Below are 17,899 nucleotides of genomic sequence, written 5' to 3'. Positions count from 1 at the left end.
GGCAGCTTTTGTTTGACACGGCGTCAAAAAGGCAACTATGATGTTGGTTAATTAACAAATTTGGATAGGTACGTCGAAAATAAAACAGGACAAATAGAAAACTAAACTTATAATCTTTTATTTTAATCTTCATATAACAAAATTAACCTTTCGTATGCTTAGTAGCAGATCTGCTCCGTATTATATTCAACTTAAACATGAAGTTCGTACCAATGCGGACCAATCAGTCCATACTGGAAGAGCTGCGCATTAAACGCCGGCTGTCAACAATATGCCAGGACCAAATGCTCACTTACTCCGGAAACCTCTCACGTCGTTCTATGGAGGAACCTGGTCTTCAGCAGAAGGACATGATGTCACGATCCTCAGTATTGAGGGACCGAAGAAGAAGAAACATAAAGTTGTCACGATTGCTATTGATATGGCAATTTTTTGACAGCGCATACGAAAGGTTAAACAAATCAAACGTAAACATTTTTCTATAATCTTCACTTAACTAATTACTCGTAACAGTCATCAAACGACTCGTAAATAAAAGGGTTAGCGAACACAAATTCAATGGCGATCCTGCACCGCGGATGCATAACTAACATATTATTGAGGAGGTCCAAAAACGCACGGAGTTTCATCTTGTCCTCCAGCTTGCTCGTCTTGTCCCTCTCTTTCCCCCAATCGGCGGCGTAGACTTGGAAAAGGCTGGAACCCAGTCTCCCGTTGAATTCTATCTCATTTATTAAGATTTTCTGAAAAAAGAATAGTTATTTTATTTTTTATCTAAACAATAAACATAAATATTTAAAGGTATGAATTTACACCTCTTAAAATAATCAATAACTGTGCAGTGTAATTAATAAATAATTTATTTATTATTATTTTTATTTGGGATCACCAATAGACAATAACATCATGAAAAAACCGGCCAAGTGCGAGTCGGACTCGCGCACGAAGGGTTCTGTACCATTACGGAAAAAACCAGCAAAAAAATCACGTTTGTTGTATGTGAGCCCCATTTAAGGTGGTTCGACTAAGTTACCCAAAGCTTAAACCCCGCCAGATGGCGTCACTTTCGCAAATTTTCAGGTTTTATTTTTTTGTGGAATAGTGTTGGTATCTGTATACTTAAAAGTATGTTTAGCGCACTCTTTACATAAATATTGAACTATTATAATAAACATTGAATACTTCATTAGTGTAAAAAACACTTTTAAAGTCGACAGAGTGTTTCTGTCATGCTATTACTCACACATGCAAACAGTGTTTCCGTGATTGCTTGTAGTAGACAATTTCATGCAGTGTAAGTATGCTGCAATGGCGTTGCGGTATGTTCGTGGAAATACGTGCAAGAGGATTCTGGTTCGAGACTGGTACGTCAGGGGTACTTTTTTTTGTCCTTTTTGTGTTATCTTATCTTTCTTATACCTTTTCTTCTTCGAATTCTTGTTCGATTCCGATATAACCGAAATATATTTCAGTGATATCGGAAACGGCTCTAACGTTTTCGATGAAATTTGCTGTAAGGGGCTCGATCTAGCTAGGTCTTATCTCTGGGAAATTTGAATCGCTTGAAATAGTTATTTACGATACAAGTGCGGAAAAGAGGAAATTCGAAACGAGTGGCGATAAATTAAAACACGACTGCAGGGAGTGTTTTAAATCGACACGAGTTGCGAATTACCTATTCGCACGTGTATCTTACAACGTTTTACAGTACATAAGGCCCTTTAAACTTTCGAAATATGCACGAAAAGTGCTCTTTATGCACTAGGGCGAGAAAGTTGCACCATATGTACTGTAAAATACTTTTTAGTACATATGGTGCATATACGTGCATATGTCGAAAATGTAAAGGGCCATAATTATGTACTGTAAAACGTTGTACAATACACGTGCGAAAAGGTAATTCGCAACTCGTGTCGATTAAAACACTCCCTTCGGTCGTGTTTCAATTTATCGCCACTCGTTGCCTATTTCCTACTTTTCGCAATTGTATCGTAATGTACTAATAATAAAATAGTAATTGTAAAATAAAATTAAAACTTTTTTATATTTTTATTTTTTTGGATTCAAGTACAGTGAGTAACATTGCATGGCCTTTTAATTATAACTATTATAGAAAACGGGATATTTTTCATGTTTATTTATATTATTTATTTCTCGATATTTTGGCGAGTCTTGCAAGACCGGTCGTTGTGGAGATCCCTGGGGGAGGCCTATGTCCAGCAGTGGATGTCTTGTTGGTGTAGATGGATTCACACAACAAATGAAATAACATTTTTTCATATTTGTTATCCGTAGTTGTCCCTGTACCTGAAAGAAAAATAATATCATGATAGCACAAAATCTCTAATGTTATAGGAAGAAAGATGATGCAACAATATGGATTCTAATAAAGTTATCTTACCTGGTAGTAATAATTGTGTTTTTCATTCATATACAAAATTCCATCATTTTCAACCCCAGGAAAGTTTCTATTTTATTGCAGTGAGGATGTCCTGATTTTTTCTGGCTAATGAAGGAAAACATTTTATTTCCAAGAATGCCTCTTCATTTTGCACAATACCTAAAAAAACCTAGAGTTAGTGACACATTGACTATTTGGCAACCAAAACAGTAATAATTACATTATATAGGTATTGTTCACTGCTTATTATCCTACCATTACGGAAGAAGTGAGAATTATTTTCTAAAAAGATCGGCACGAGAAAATTACAATGTAGAATGAAGGAGTGAAACTGTACCTTAAACTTCACCATCATGAATTCCGCTTCAATTGAGTCTGAATTTTCCTGGATTTTCGCGGACCAGAATACCGATGATTTTTGTAACTTGATTTAGACGTCGCTATCATTTTCAATTTACACAAACAAATTGATAAGTCACAATAAACATGACCCTATGTGTCAGTGTCAACACTGTCAACAAAAAATGCACTAACCATGACGGAACTGCAAATCCTGCCAGGTCGGCCAGGCAACGTCGCCAACGTCATAGAGCGGCAACGCCGCGCGTAACGTATTTGTACACGACATTTGTGACACACACATACGTAAAATTGATGAAAAGATTACGTTGATTTATGTATGATTTCTGTATGAAACAGTTTTTCTATTAATTTAGCGCAAACGAATATTCGAAAGTAGATAAATGAGCAAATATTTGTGTAGTAATAGTGTGTAGTGCCTTAAAGCCGATTGAATTTTGTATGAAAATCGGACCACCTTAAATATTTATATTATTCTGTTTTTAGTATTTGTTTTTATAGCGGCAACAGAAATACATCATCTGTAAAAATTTCAACTGTCTAGCTATCACGGTTCATGAGATACAGCTTGGTGACAGACAGACAGACGGACAGCGGAGTCTTAGTAATAGGATCCCGTTTTTTACCCTTTGGGTACGGAACCCTAAAAACCATCTGTAGCTTACATAACATTGAGGTTAGATGTTTGTCCAATTATAGGTAACCACAGCTTATACCAGTAGCTTATACAATATAGGTACATTACATTATGGGACATTCCTACACAAGCTCAAGAAAGCTTGTGTTGTGGGTACTCAGACAACGATAATATATAAAGATTTAAATAGATAGTGTGTTTAACCATGACTCAGGAACAAATATTTGTGCTCATCACACAAATAAATGTCCTAGCGGGATTCTAACCCAGGACCATCGGCTTCAAATACAGTAACTACCGACTCGGGCAGACCGAAAAAAAAAATAGTGTGTTAGAAAAACAATACCTCTTTAGTCCCAACTATTTTCACAAACGCCGTGCCCCTAAAATGCGCATTCCTGAACTTTGAATCTATCAGCATCTCCATAGGTATAGCACCGAGCGAGCACAACTGCTGATACAGTATATTATTATTATAAACCCCAGGGAAAAGCTTCCTATTAGTCGCCATCTCGTACATCACTAGCGCCGTCGACCATACATCTATCCCGTAGCCGGCGGGATAGCCTAGTATGAGCTCTGGTGCCCTGTAGTTGACAGTGCCGGTGTTGGGTAGAAGGTTGCTGTCTTCGATGTAGGTTGCTTGGTCGAAGCCGCAGAGTTTAATTCGGGTTTGGGATGAGTTTATGAGGATGTGGCTTGGTTTTATATCTGCAAAAGATGAAACATAGAAATAACATCGGAATACGGTCGAGGGAGTCAACGGGATCCCTCGCGCGGGCAGATTTCTCGCGCAAAGGCTATCGCGATACAGCGCTGGAATGCTGCCTGCGTGATGGGCACCTTGCCAAGAGGCCAGGGTGTGTTATAGTGATTTTTTTTTCTAGATAGGTTTAGTTTTAGTAGTTTCATTTTATATGTAGTCATAATTTTGTTTTATACAATTAATGTAACTACTTATTATCGTTTTGAGGGTTCCGTACCCAAAGGGTAAAAACCGGACCCTTTTTTTTTTTTTTATAGAGGGGGAATGCGTTACGCATACCACCCAGGCGCAGGGACGGGCCTGGGATGGTTATGTGGGACTCCCATACAGGTTAATGGGACCCATGGTTTACCCACTAAACCCCCTCTGTTGCCGCCTCACTGCTATACGGCAAGGTCCCAGGAACGCCGAAGTACTCTTCCGCAACCTCGCCAGCGGATCTTCCGCAACCTCGCCAGCGGGTAAAAACCGGACCCAAGCCAAGTGCGAGTCGGACTCGCGCACGAAGGGTTCCGTACCGTTACGGAAAAAAACAGCAAAAAAAATCACGTTTGTTTTATGGGAGCCCCATTTAAATATTTCTATTATTCTGTTTTTAGTATTTGTTGTTATAGCGGCAACAGAAATACATCATCTGTGAAAATTTCAACTGTCTAGCTATCACGGTTCATGAGATACAGCCTGGTGACAGACAGACAGACGGACAGCGGAGTCTTAGTAATAGGGTCCCGTTTTTACCCTTTGGGTACGGAACCGTAAAATTAAAAAATAAACATTTATTCTGGCGAAATAAATTTTTACATTAATTCTTCTGCCAAACTGCAAGAGTTTGGTGGCAGAGAGGGGACTCCCTTAAAACACAGATGGGTAGTCTTAGCTAATTAGTTGCCTATGCACATGTTTTATGAAAAAGCGAAACCTATAAATCTATTTTTAACTCCTAGTCTTAGCTAATTAGTTGCCTATGCACATGTTTTATGAAAAAGCGAAACCTATAAATCTATTTTTAACTCCTGACCTCTTTGCCAGGCAAGTAACAAACGAACGACACAATGTAGTGCGTAACTAATCTAATCTATTTGGGTGAACCAAGTACCTACAATGGGACATTATAAGCAAGAAAGTACCCTTTACACACGCTCTAAACTTGAAACTTTAAGCAAACGTATTGAGGACATTCCTCGTAGTTGGAATAGCCGTGTATATGTATATAAAAAAAATCGGCCAAGTGCGAGTCGGACTCGCGCACGAAGGGTTACGTACCATTACGCAAAAACTGCAAAAATTATAATTATAAAATAAATATTTAAGTGGAGAAATATTTTTTGCGTAATGGTACGGAACCCTTCGTGCGCGAGTCCGACTCGCACTTGGCCGGTTTCATATAGTAGCTGTCATGTAAAATGTTTGTAGACATTATGGGCAATTCAGCGCATTAGAAAATGGGCAAAAATCATATTTTTTCGATTAAGCCCAACCAAAAGACTTCACGGAACTGTCATAGAGACAGCGTGCAGCCTGAGATAGCGGCGTTGATTCGACGCGAGAAGTATCAGTCAATACCAAAGTAAAAGTAAACGCATACCTGAATGTATGATGTTATTGTTCCTCAATATAGTAACAGCAGAGACCAACTGTCTACTCAACATCTGCACATGATCAATGTGAAAACTTCGTTTGTTCTCAACAAAGGCTTGCTGGAGATTCATGGGATAATACTCCATCAAGTAACACCATAACCCAGAGACCACAAATCCGGTGATCAAACGAACACAGTTGAGATTGTTCTCTGGAACGCCGTTTTGTAGTTCCCTCATCATGTTTTGCTTCCGAAGGCCTACGTTGTAACCGTCGAACTGTTTCCTGAAAGAACAAAGATAAGATTGCAATGATTCGGATCCCATTTTGATAAAACATGTCGAAGAACCACCGCTAGTAAACCTACTTTTAAATATAAAAAAACGCGTAAACTTAACAACTTTACGCTTAAACGCTTTTAGATATTTTAAATATAGTAGTGTGACTACTTAAAAAACACAAATCAAAATATTTAATAAAATAATTTGATTTGTTCCAAAAGTTGTTCATAAAAAAGCGCATTCAAATGCGCATTCAGAGCAGTAACCGAATACAATATTACATAATCATAATATATTTTCTTTTTTTTCTCGCAAGTGTGTTGAAAAACGTCGTATGAAACGCGTGTGCATTGGTCATTACACACATCGGCTTTCTTATTGCGCGCTCACTTTCAGCTCGCGCGCACAATATCGCCTCGTGTGTAATGACCAACTTAGCACACTTGTATCATAATGTACTATTATTGTGATTATAGGCAGGGTTAAAAGTAAGAAGTGTTTGTTGCAAATAAATGAAGTAGGGTACCAATACTTTTGAAGCTTCCAGCAAAGCTATAACTATAGTACATTGTGCAACACGGGGCGTAAGTCAAATATTGCAATTGAGAGTATAGTTAAATCGCGACGGCTTGCCGGAGCGATTTATAGACTCGAGTTTGCAATATTATTACGCCCCCGAGTTACAATGTTTTTCATCACACTTGCGATACAAAAATGAAGTATAAAGACAAAAAACAGTTAATTATAATACTAGAAAATTCATAACTCCCTAGGGAAAACGCTTTTTCTATAGTTCCCGCTAAACCTGCGTGCAATTCGACATTTACTGAGCGAGTGTGATGAAAAAATACTTAAAAGAAAGACAATATGCACTCACTTCAATGTTTTTATAGCGTAGTCCTGTTTGTATGAAGTTTTGCAACGATATATTTTGGAGAATCTTCCATCGCATCGTATAACGTCTGTAACTGTGCATTTTTGTCCCAAAAAGAAAAACAACTTTAATTCCAGTGTTTTTACAAATTTGTTATTGGCTATACAGCGGCTTATTTCAACTCCCGAGTGTTCACTATCTTTGTCAACTTCTTCTTTTTCTTTATTGTGCGCCTTTGTATCAACTTTTGTGCTAACATTTTGCGTTTTTGTATTTATTGGAACTGTATTTGGTGTACATTTTTCGGGAATATCGTCCGTTCCTGTTGTTTTTTTACTTGGAGGCTCATCAGATGTTTCTGTATCAGTTTTACTGGCTACTTTAGCTGCAACCTGTAAATTATCTTTCTTATCTTTGCTATTATGTATATCTGTGTTTGCTGTTCTAGGTTGTGTTTCATTTGTTACCTTATCTTGGATTAAAGTTTTTTCACTTTCCGAATGAATTTCAGCATTCGTAATGGTTTTAATTTCGATGGAAGTATCTTTCAGTGCTATTTTGTTAGGTTTGCTTTGTTCAACCATAACTATATTTTCACTGTTAGCGTCCCGATTACTTTCATTTAACTGGCTAGTATCAATAATATCGTAGTCTGTGTCTAATATTGATACTGATTCTGAATTTACGCCCGTTGGTTCAATAACTATTACTTCATCTGATTTCACTTGGTAAGTTTCCTTACTAGACGGTAAGTCTTCTTCATTTGTATCTAATATTAAAATTGATTTAGAGTTTTCTCCAGAAGGTTCTATAATTCTTACTTCGTCTTTTTTATCTGATGAAATTACCTTGCTAGGCTGTATGATTTTTGCATTTTCGTCTTTCGTCGACTGTTTGTTTTTAACTTCTGTTTCATTTTCGCTGTCTGAATCATCAATTAAAATAACATCAGGATCTGGTTTGATGCACGTCAATATTTTAGTTGTATTATTGTCAGAAGTCATGACTGTGTCCATTTGTTTAATCTCAGTTTTGTAAGGCGTATTCAAATACTTCGTTACTGTCGACGACACGTCAACTTCAGAATGTTTTACATTATTTTGATCGGTATTATTGTTCATAGAGGCAATAAAGGATTTAATCGCATTTATTCCTAAGTTACTATTATCTTGAAGAGCATCTATAAGATCGTTGTGATCAGAGTAAACAGTATCAGAATTCGACATTGCCACAGGTATTTCAGAAGATGTTAGATGTTGTTTATAATTTTTAGTATCTTTTATTTCTGAATGGTCCATTTTGTTTACTAATAGTAAACCGTTATCTATATGTGTTGTCTCAGCTCCATCAGATATATTCTCTAGCATTGTAATAAAATTTTTATTATCGTTTATTTCCATATCAACATTTGTTTTACTCATATTCATCGCGGTAGATTCTTGAGCTTTATCAATTGGTATATTGCTATTGTGATCAGAGTCAGTACAATGCTCAGAACTCGTATTTACCGGGGGTTCTTCCGAAGACAGAGCCCGTACGTTATTGTCTTGAGAGTTGTAATTCTGAAATATATCCGTTTTGATTTCAGTCCTGTCGCTTTGTTTTGTACTTATATTATCTAATCCTGTACTTCTATTCGACTTAATTGTGTTTTGGGTTTGCTCACAGCAGGCACTGTAATCAATGAAAACAACCAATAAAATAAAATATAGAACATTTGGGTTATTTACAGTTTTAGACATTAACAAACCAACCTAGTTTTATCAACTGTTGACTGCAATGCAGGTTCTTGGCGATATCCTGTTTTATTTTCGGCAAACACATCTTTACACGTGCTTTCATTTGTATTAAATATCACACTTTCTTTATTAGCCATAGCTTCTATTATCTTATTGTTGTTTGATATGATGTGTTGTGCGTTGATATCAACAACGGTTTCTTCCTCATTCGTTTTTCTGGTACAGTCTTTACACTCATTTAGACTTTTAGCTATTTCATCTACATTGAAGTCATCAAGGAAACTAAGGTCCATATCTTCCATCGTCTCGACGCTCGACTCAACCTCACCTTTGGTAGATTCTTCATCAGTTGTATCCCCATGGCCAAATACAATATTGATTTCTAGCTTTATTTTTTTACATTTTTTATCTTTAGGTGACGATTGCTTACGCGCCAATTTCTTTACCGGTGACTTTTTCATTGTGGGTTTTTCTTCATTGTCGTCTTCCGCATTAAATGATATAATCAAATTTTCCTCGGGCACAAATCGGTCCCCGTTTGGCACTGCAGCAAACTTATGTTTCTTGTAAATATTGTTCCAGTTGTAGTCTTCTTCGATTTTAGGATATTTACGCTTAAGTTTTGATCTTAAATCAACGTCTGAACCTCTTTGCACATGTTTTTTTGAACTTTGACAGTGATAATCAATTTTTTTGCCCGGTGTTTTTTCATAATGCGAGTGATAATAGCCTGACTCTTTATGGTAAAACTTTTCAGAATTATGAGATTGATGGTCTGTTTTTATTCGGGAAACGACGCTTTTGATCGGGGAGATGCTTTTACTTAATCTTTCTTCATGGACCGATTTACACGTTGTCATTTTGGCTGTGTTAGTATCAGGCGAAGACAATTTAATTTTTTTAGTCTTACTTCCCGAATATTCACCTTGACCCGTTATTTTTCCTGTGGCACGTTTCATTTTTAGTTTTTCATTAATATCTTCCTTTGTTAAAAGAGTTCGCGGCAAATGCGTTTCTTTCTTTATTACTGCCTTGTCCTTAGGTTTTTTTGACTGGATTTCTTGGCTTCGGTTGTCTTTCGATTTAGTATGTTTTTCTAATTTAGTGTCTTTTTTAGATATATCTGACATATGTTCTTTTTTTGTATTAAGTTTAGTAGAAAAAGTAGGCTCTTTTTTATTCTTTAATTTATACATATCTTTAATAGTTTTAATATGAGCAATAATAGCTTCATTTGTTTCACGAGTTATATTTTTGTTTGTGTTTCTGGATGGGCAGGGGTCTTTATAATCCCTTGGCCTAGTTGTATCTTTGATTGCTTTGCGCTGTTTAATTACCTTATCATGCTTTGGTTGATCGTTTTCTTTGTTGTTTACCGGTTGACTTTGATGAGTTTCTTTATATTTAGGTGGCATTCGTTCATCACATTTTGTTGTATATTGTTTATCAATGTGCTGAACTGTAACATTCTTTTTCACCTGTTTTATTTCATTACCATTTTTGAGTTGTTCGGTATTTTTGTTTATCTTTACCTGAGCTTTGTCTTGGTTATTTTTGTACTGGCTATTATTTAAATCAGGTTTTAATTGATTTAGCTTTTTATTCTTATTTTGGTCTGCAATTTCTTTGGTTGCTGTATTAGGGGTCGCAGTTTTATTATGGTTTGTTTTAATGATCTCATCATTATTTTTTGATGATGATATTAATGCCTGTTTTTTCGGTATAGTGCTTTTTTGTGTGCAAATGCTATTGGTAATATTTGGCCTAGCAGATTCTTTGTCTGTTACTGGGTGAATTGAAGGCTTATTGTATTTTGATTGCATGGGTATCTTGTAATTTTTTGGCAAAGACGGTTCTTTTCGTACATCTGCAGTACTTGTTGATATCTTATTGTATGTGTTACAATTTGGCTTAATAGTTTCTTTGGCCATGGTGGGTTGAGGTACAGGTTCTGGTCTTATAAGATTGATGTTAATCTTTGGTTGAGAAGTTTCATTCTCCATTATTCTCAGATCTGATTCTGTGTTAGTTTGTTGTTGATTAATAGTATTTGGTAATGTAGTTTCTTTGTTTCCTGGTATGGTTTCTGTATGTGTAAAGAGGGACGTTGGTTTTGACGCCAAGGAATAAATCTGTCGAAAAAAAGGGAATTACGAAATGGTGAATGAGAAATATTTCAGATGAATTATTTTCTTCATTTTATATACTGTCACAGCATGGTTATATAAAGGAATATTTCATAAATAATAATTTTTGGTATATTCTACTTCTTTCATTTTGTGTAAATATAGATAATTTATTTCCGACAAACAATAGAAAAAATACATTTAGAAGCTAAAATGACTTTTTCATTTGTTAGTTATGTTAGCATCATCATACAACATACATACATAACACACACATGGGAATCATAAACATACTGAAAAAAATATCCTGAATAAAACTTATCTATTAAAAAAAAATATTCTAAAGATGATGATGGATTGATGGAATATTTTGTCCAATAGCAAAAACAAATATTCTGTACAGGGGGGGGCCTAGTCAAGATAAAAATCGTACATCGACAAACGCCAAACGAAAATAATGTATCAAGATGACATGCTAGGAAAAGTTACGTGACTCCCATACATTATTTAAATTTCGATTGTCGTTTTGTATTGACGATTGTCATCTTGACTAGGCCCCCTGTTATGAAGCATCTTTTCTTACTATACAAAAACCGGCCAAGCGAGTAAGACTCTCGCACGAAGGGTTCCGTACCGTTACGAAAAATCACGGTTCATGAGATACAGCCTGGTGACAGACAGACATACAGCGGAGTCTTAGTAATAGGTTCCCGTTTTTACCCTTTGGGTACGGAACCCTAATGATATAAAACAGAGGTCTCCAAACTATATATCTGGCCAGAGAGCCTACCTATTTGAAATCTGCCAAATTCTATACATACGGCCTGTGAAAAGGTAGAGCGGAGGCCCGGCTATAGCCATCGGATCAAAAGTTTGAGACCCCTATATAAAATATTTGGACTCAAAGTTTACCGTTCTCTTAAACTAAGCATAAACTGCTTGTGCATAAGTTTCAGGGCTTCCAAGAATTTCATTTAGGTTTTAATATTTAAGGTTCCGTACCATAAAGGTACCAAAGGACGTAAAGGAACCCTCATGGTTCGACTCTGTCTGTCTGTTTTATAAGGTCAATATGAGTAATTGTAAGTGTGACTGCCCTTCACACATTTGCCACTAAAGACAAGTAGCAAATGTATGAACTCGCAATAAACACTAATCATCTGCCTGTGAAGCCGATGGTCCCGGGTTCGAATCCCGGTAAGGGCATTAATTTGTGTGATGAGCCTGGATATTTGTTCCTGAGTCATGGGTGTTTTCTATCTTTTTAAGTATTTATATATATCGTTGTCTGAGTACTCATAACACAAGCCTCCTTGGGCTTACCGTGGGACTTAGTCAATCTGTGGAAGAATGTCCTATAATATTTATTTATTTAATTAATGCCGTCAGATGGCAGTCGCTTTCGTAAAAACTAGTGCCTACGCCAATTCTTGGGATTAGTTGCCAAGCGGACCCCAGCCTCCCATGAGCCGTGGCAAAATGTTGGGACAACGCGAGGAAGAGGAAGATGATGAAGTCAAGAAAATGCGAGACTTGGTTAATTAATTTTAATGCAAGAAGGTTTGTTTTGTATGTCTACTTCTTGGCACACTGTGTAACGGTTACACATGTATTGCATGTACCTGTGTATGTGTATGGGTTACACTGTAACCCATAGTGATTTATTATATTTTTCTACAGATTACTTTTAGTTCTTGGAATAAAATAACTAAGGTCAATACAGGTAAAGTGGCATTATGGTTAAGTGTCTTCATATTAGGGCCTGTTTACCCATTGATGATATACATATATATAGGACGCCCAGGATCGCGCAAAGTGAAGAAAAGGCTAGTAGGAATGCGTACCCTGGCAAAGGCCGGGATAACGCTAGGTAGAAGAAGATATACATATATACAAGAATTGTTCATTTAAAGGCATAAGATTCATAGAATTTATACCATAATTAGGTAATTTTATTCAATCGTCAGTTAAAACTGTTTTGTATTTTTCTAGATATTATTGTCTTCTGCGGAAACCCAGGTTGTGTCTGTTAAAAACCGGCCAAGTGCGAATCGGACTCGCGCACGAAGGGTTTATTTTATTTTTATTTTCTTTATTTAGGATTACCAACAGATAATACATCTTACATGCTCTTAAATCTATATAACAATCATGACTGATGCTTATCTAATTATAGGTAACCACAACTTATATAAGTGTCTTGTACCTGTGAACAATAGTGAACATGCAGTAAACTTATGGCTATATGAAATTAGTACATTACATTAACTAATTACGGGTTCCGTACTATTACGCAAAAAAAACGGCTAAAGAATCACGTTTGTTGTATGAAATATTAATTTTATTCTGTTTTTAGTATTTGTTGTTATAGCGGCAACAGAAATACATCATCTGTGAAAATTTCAACTGTCTAGCTATCACGGTTCATGAGATACAGCCTGGGACAGACAGACAGACGGATAGATGGACAGTGAAGTCTTAGTAATAGGGTCCCGTTTTTACCCTTTGCGTACGGTACCCTAATAAAAACTGTTTAAAAGTTGACTAGTCTATCTGGTATTTGGTAGTGAATGAATTCATGTCTCAATTCTTACTTACAATTCATTGAAATATTATAGTCCGCACTTCTATGGGCTGGAACTTCACATACACTTTTGAATTACACAGAAGGCAACTGGCAAATGTCAAATGACATTTTGTACTTTGGTCCTAAAGAACTTAAGATATGTGCCCAGGTTTAAACCTGCACTCTAGGTTTATGACCTCTTTGCTAAGACCTTAGCAATACCACTAGCAACACTTTAAAAAAAAATTCGATTGCTACCCCTTCTATCTTTATAATAGTTGATCTTAGAAAAAATAATACATAAAAAAAGATACTTTTTTTAATATTTCTTCCATAATGAAGTAATGAAAGTTGGTGTTATGTTCGAAAAAAAATTACACAGAAGGCTAGTCCTGCCATTCTATAGACATAGTATAAACAAGTAGTTATAGACGCGCCACTGAGCGACCGGGGGTAAGAGAAAGAATATTCATATAAAATGTATACTATGCAATTTATCCCCTTTGCATGTCCAATGTCTTTTCTCTTTCAATCTTATAAATTTAGGTATTTCGCCATAGCCTCCTTGCTATCATGCCCACATGATGCCATAAGATGAAAAAGATGGCATCGCTTCTGAACAGAATATGTGACAGCCCAAACAGCCTCCTGAAGACAATAGCTGTAAGGAATGAGTGCTCAATAATGCAACACTTAATTAAAAATACGTTGTCATTAGTGAGGTACGAATACTAACATAGTTTTTAGGTTTAGTTTGTAGAGTACTAACAAAAATGGATCTTGTTATCTAAATAAATAAACGTTTTATTTATTTATAACCCTAAAGACAAAGCATGGCACTATTTTCTCTTTCCTCTTATAGGAATCGCAATAAGACTATCTTCCTCTATCAGAGAGTGTCAGGCCCTTGTGCCAGCCCAACTCCTCAAAGAATCCTATCAAACCTGTGATGTTGAGAAGGACCTCGGGGAGATCTCTCGGAGTACCAAGAGATTTTGCCCTATATGGAGCCACTCCGCTATATTCCAGCACCACATGGGCTGTCTCTTTCTCTATGCACCCTCACCACAGCACACTTATCATTAACTAAGTTATCACAAACTTACTCTGTCAAACTTTGTTGAAGTCCCACCAATACTCTGAAGATAGTTAGTTGCCCAACTTGTCGGTGACCTTTGAACTTTACGTACATCAATTAGAACATCACTATTTCTGCCACTGAAATTCAGTTTTGCACTAGATTTTCTTGCAAAACCCCTAGTATGACTAATGCTTGGGGTAGGAGCAGGCAAAGGAGCATCACTTTCTTTGACTTTCTTAGGTGACGGTTCGTAGAACGTATCTATGTTATCAATAGGCACAATCACAAGATTTGGACTGTCCTCCTGGGTAACGTACGGCTTCTTCGACATTTTACACAGAAATGGAAATGAAAAGTCACGATTGCAAGACCCGCTCGTTCATTTGTTACTCGATGTTCGTTAAAATCAAAGAAGGTAGGTAAACAAATTCGTTCTGTCAGCAGAAATAACAGTTTCGCAGTCTGACTTAAAATGCTGAATTTTGACTTAAATTAGCACTTTTCGTAAATAAAACGCTTGCGTTGGATATTTTCATACAGCGACATTTCATATTTCATCATTCTTACATTTTAATTCACTAAAGTCGTTTAGAATATCAAAAAAAGAACTAACAGAAATGTTTACGAGTCAACTTTTTTACGACTGTCAGTCATGGTAGATTTGAAATACGACTCGCGCACATTTTATAACCTTTCCGAAGCTAATTACCTGTCTTAGTTTACGAACTTGAGATATAATTAATTAATGTTTATATTGACAAAGTTCTTTTTTTCTTTTCTTGATGGACTTGAGGGCGGTGTTGCCCGTAGCCAATGTCACGTAAAAGGGTAGGAACAAAATAAATGCTCTTAGAGCACGACGCTGTTCGGTGGTTGTTGTAGTTGTCTCGTAAAACCGATAACTGGATTTTACGAGAAGCACGTGGACTACCGGCCGTTGACTCCAAAATGGTGGTTAAACACGCTTTGAGATTAATTCTCCATTCACTGCACACTACCACATTAGATTATTGTATAATAAAGCTATCGATATTACACTTTAAACAATATTAATGAGCAAAAAACAAAGGAATTAATCACGAGGCTACTATCAAGATGGCGTTCGAACCGGAAGTCCATTGACAAAGTTATTATCAATCTCAGAATAATGACTTATTCTGAGTTATCAATACTATAGTTAGTTGGTGTTGCCAGGTTTCTTTCTCCATTCCCTCAAATTCTTCAGCAGTTATAGTTGGTCAAGCAAATCTTGTCAGTAAATAAGAACAAAAAAACTATACTCATCCTTTTCTTTTGGGTGCTAGTACTAGTGTAGTTTTATTGTTCTTATTTACTGACAATTTGGTTTGACCAACTATAGTTACATAATCTTTATATCCCAAAAAAATACTAAAATGACAGTTCGTTGTCTCATTTTTTGTTAAAGTAAAAGAATGTCTGTCGTTTAGGTCTCATACGCATCAGCGCTTTTTCACCGCCGTTAAAAAGATTCACACGATGGCGTTGGCGCTTTTTATCAAGCGTTGTTGGATTTTCGACTTTAAGCCTTGGTCGTTAAATCGAATTTAGCGTGCGGACGGATTCAAGCGCTTTTTTAACGCACGTTGAAACAGCGCTAGTGCTAATGAGGCCTTAATTTTTTTTTTCTAAAATGAGAGAATCTTCCGATTGTGCATTTGGCCAATCGAATTTTCGTATTGGTATTTAGGATATAAAACTGGGTCGTTCACATTAGGCTCTAATTTGTCAATCGTCGATCATACAACCAACTAGGGTATCATAGAGAAATATAAGTAATGAAAAAGTGGTAACTCCATTTTTCTTACCTAAACGCGAGTCAAAGATAGATATAACTCCGTAATAGGCGAAAAAAAACGTGCCTCGAAAGTCAAGAAAATTTGATTCTCGCACAGATGGCGCCACTACCTTTAGCCTACTCTCGAATAGATGGCGTTGTCGGTTTAGTTTGTTATTTAACAATTTTAATGCATATCAGTGAAAGAACATGGGTCAAAATCATATAAGAATAATTAATGCAAATAAAAAAAATAATTTATCCATATATCTATAAATACATTTGATGGTATTTTTATACATCTTCATTTTTAGTTTTAATTGTGAATTTACTGTGGCTACAAAATTTACTATGACAGTACCGCTCTATCCTATTATATCCTCTTTGACGCGAGTTATTTCGTAGTCGACAAGTGGAATTATCAGTGCCGCTACTTGATACCAGATGTCACAAGTGTCGCTACTGACAAAAAATGTATTGCTAAAACAATTAACAACTAATATTACAAGCAGAAGGAGTTGAAAATAGAGTTCCAGAGAGAGAGAGAAAATAGATGTCGACTACGAAAATAATAGTCGTTTTGGTAACAAAACTAATGTATGGAGTGAGCACTCTAATGCTTACTTATTTCTCTATGGTCTAACTTTACTTATTATCTTCTTCTTCTTCTTCTTCCTCGCGTTATCCCGGCATTTTACCACGGCTCCTGGGAGCCTGGGGTCCGCTTGACAACAAATCCTAAGAATCGACGTAGGCACTAGTTTTTACGAAAGCGACTGCCATCTGACCTTTCAACCCAGAGGGGGAACTAGGCCTTGTTAGGATCAGTCCGGTTTCCTCACGATGTTTTCCTTCACCGAAAAGCGACTGGTAAATATCAAATGATATTTCGTACATAAGTTCCGAAAAACTCATTGGTACGAGCCGGGGTTATACGGACAATAAATAAAATTGAGTCGCATAGTAATTTCAGAATACTAATTCCGTTTAGTGACTACACCAGCCAGCAGTTCTGCTGCAAGGACGCAGAAGCGTTGGTCACACAAGGGAGGGAGAGACGGAGAGGCTCGTCGAGCTTGCTCAAATGCACGTGCTGGTACGATCCAGGCCGTCGGTTAGAGGCGTATGCTACGGTACGCTAACGACCTCCGTCCAGACAAACCTGTTCCGAGGCAGGACGTGTATTCGGGCCTACTCGTATACACCTCCCTTCATCTGTCGCCCCGGCATGCTCAACTGACCCTCCTGCCCGAGACACCGGTGAGCCAATAATACAGGTGAGGAGTGTGGGGCTGTTGCAGTCGAGGATAGGAGTTGACGGGAGTTGAAGAACCAGACCGAATACCAGCATCGTGCCCAGTTTAGGGAAGATATAGATAAATATTAGTGTAAGTATATACGAAGGGATGGTGACTGCGATTAAGTTGAGTTCATTATTCGAAGGTTAATCGTCTCTCGCTCTCGTCAGGCTCGTAGTCAGCAGCAACCGAGGCCCCTTGATAGCTTTCGTAAATGACTTTTCTTCAAAAGGCCTGCATTGCGTTAATGAGTGCTTTCGGAAAGACAGAGTAGTATCTTCATATTATTATCATTATACGGCCTTCACTTGTGGGGCCCTTAAGTTTATCCTGAGTCTCTTCCACCCATATGCTTATACCACGTCGGGCTCGATCACGCATGTGCTACGCGCGCACT

The 17,899-nt window shown here is 37.0% G+C and overlaps 2 protein-coding genes across 2 annotated transcripts in view; one reads left to right on the top strand and one right to left on the bottom strand.

Annotated features, from left to right (window-relative positions):
* LOC134748337 (bifunctional glutamate/proline--tRNA ligase) overlaps window positions 1–17,899 on the top strand; it is an 88,055-nt gene that overhangs the window by 17,934 nt on the left and 52,222 nt on the right. The gene's annotated exons all lie outside the window — the stretch shown is intronic.
* On the bottom strand, window positions 95–15,196 carry LOC134748338 (uncharacterized). Its single transcript, XM_063683108.1, has 6 exons — window positions 14,435–15,196; window positions 8,652–10,768; window positions 6,901–8,571; window positions 5,750–6,027; window positions 3,745–4,109; window positions 95–743 (listed from the first exon to the last, which is right to left on the bottom strand). Exons 1-6 carry the CDS (start codon window positions 14,738–14,740, stop codon window positions 501–503), a joined length of 4,980 nt encoding a protein of 1,659 aa, XP_063539178.1. The 5' UTR covers window positions 14,741–15,196; the 3' UTR covers window positions 95–500.

The sequence above is a fragment of the Cydia strobilella genome, chromosome 16, assembly GCF_947568885.1.
Source record: "Cydia strobilella chromosome 16, ilCydStro3.1, whole genome shotgun sequence".
NCBI lineage: Eukaryota > Metazoa > Arthropoda > Insecta > Lepidoptera > Tortricidae > Cydia > Cydia strobilella.
Note: the sequence above shows the minus strand (reverse complement) of the source record. Positions and strands in the feature narration are given on the sequence as shown.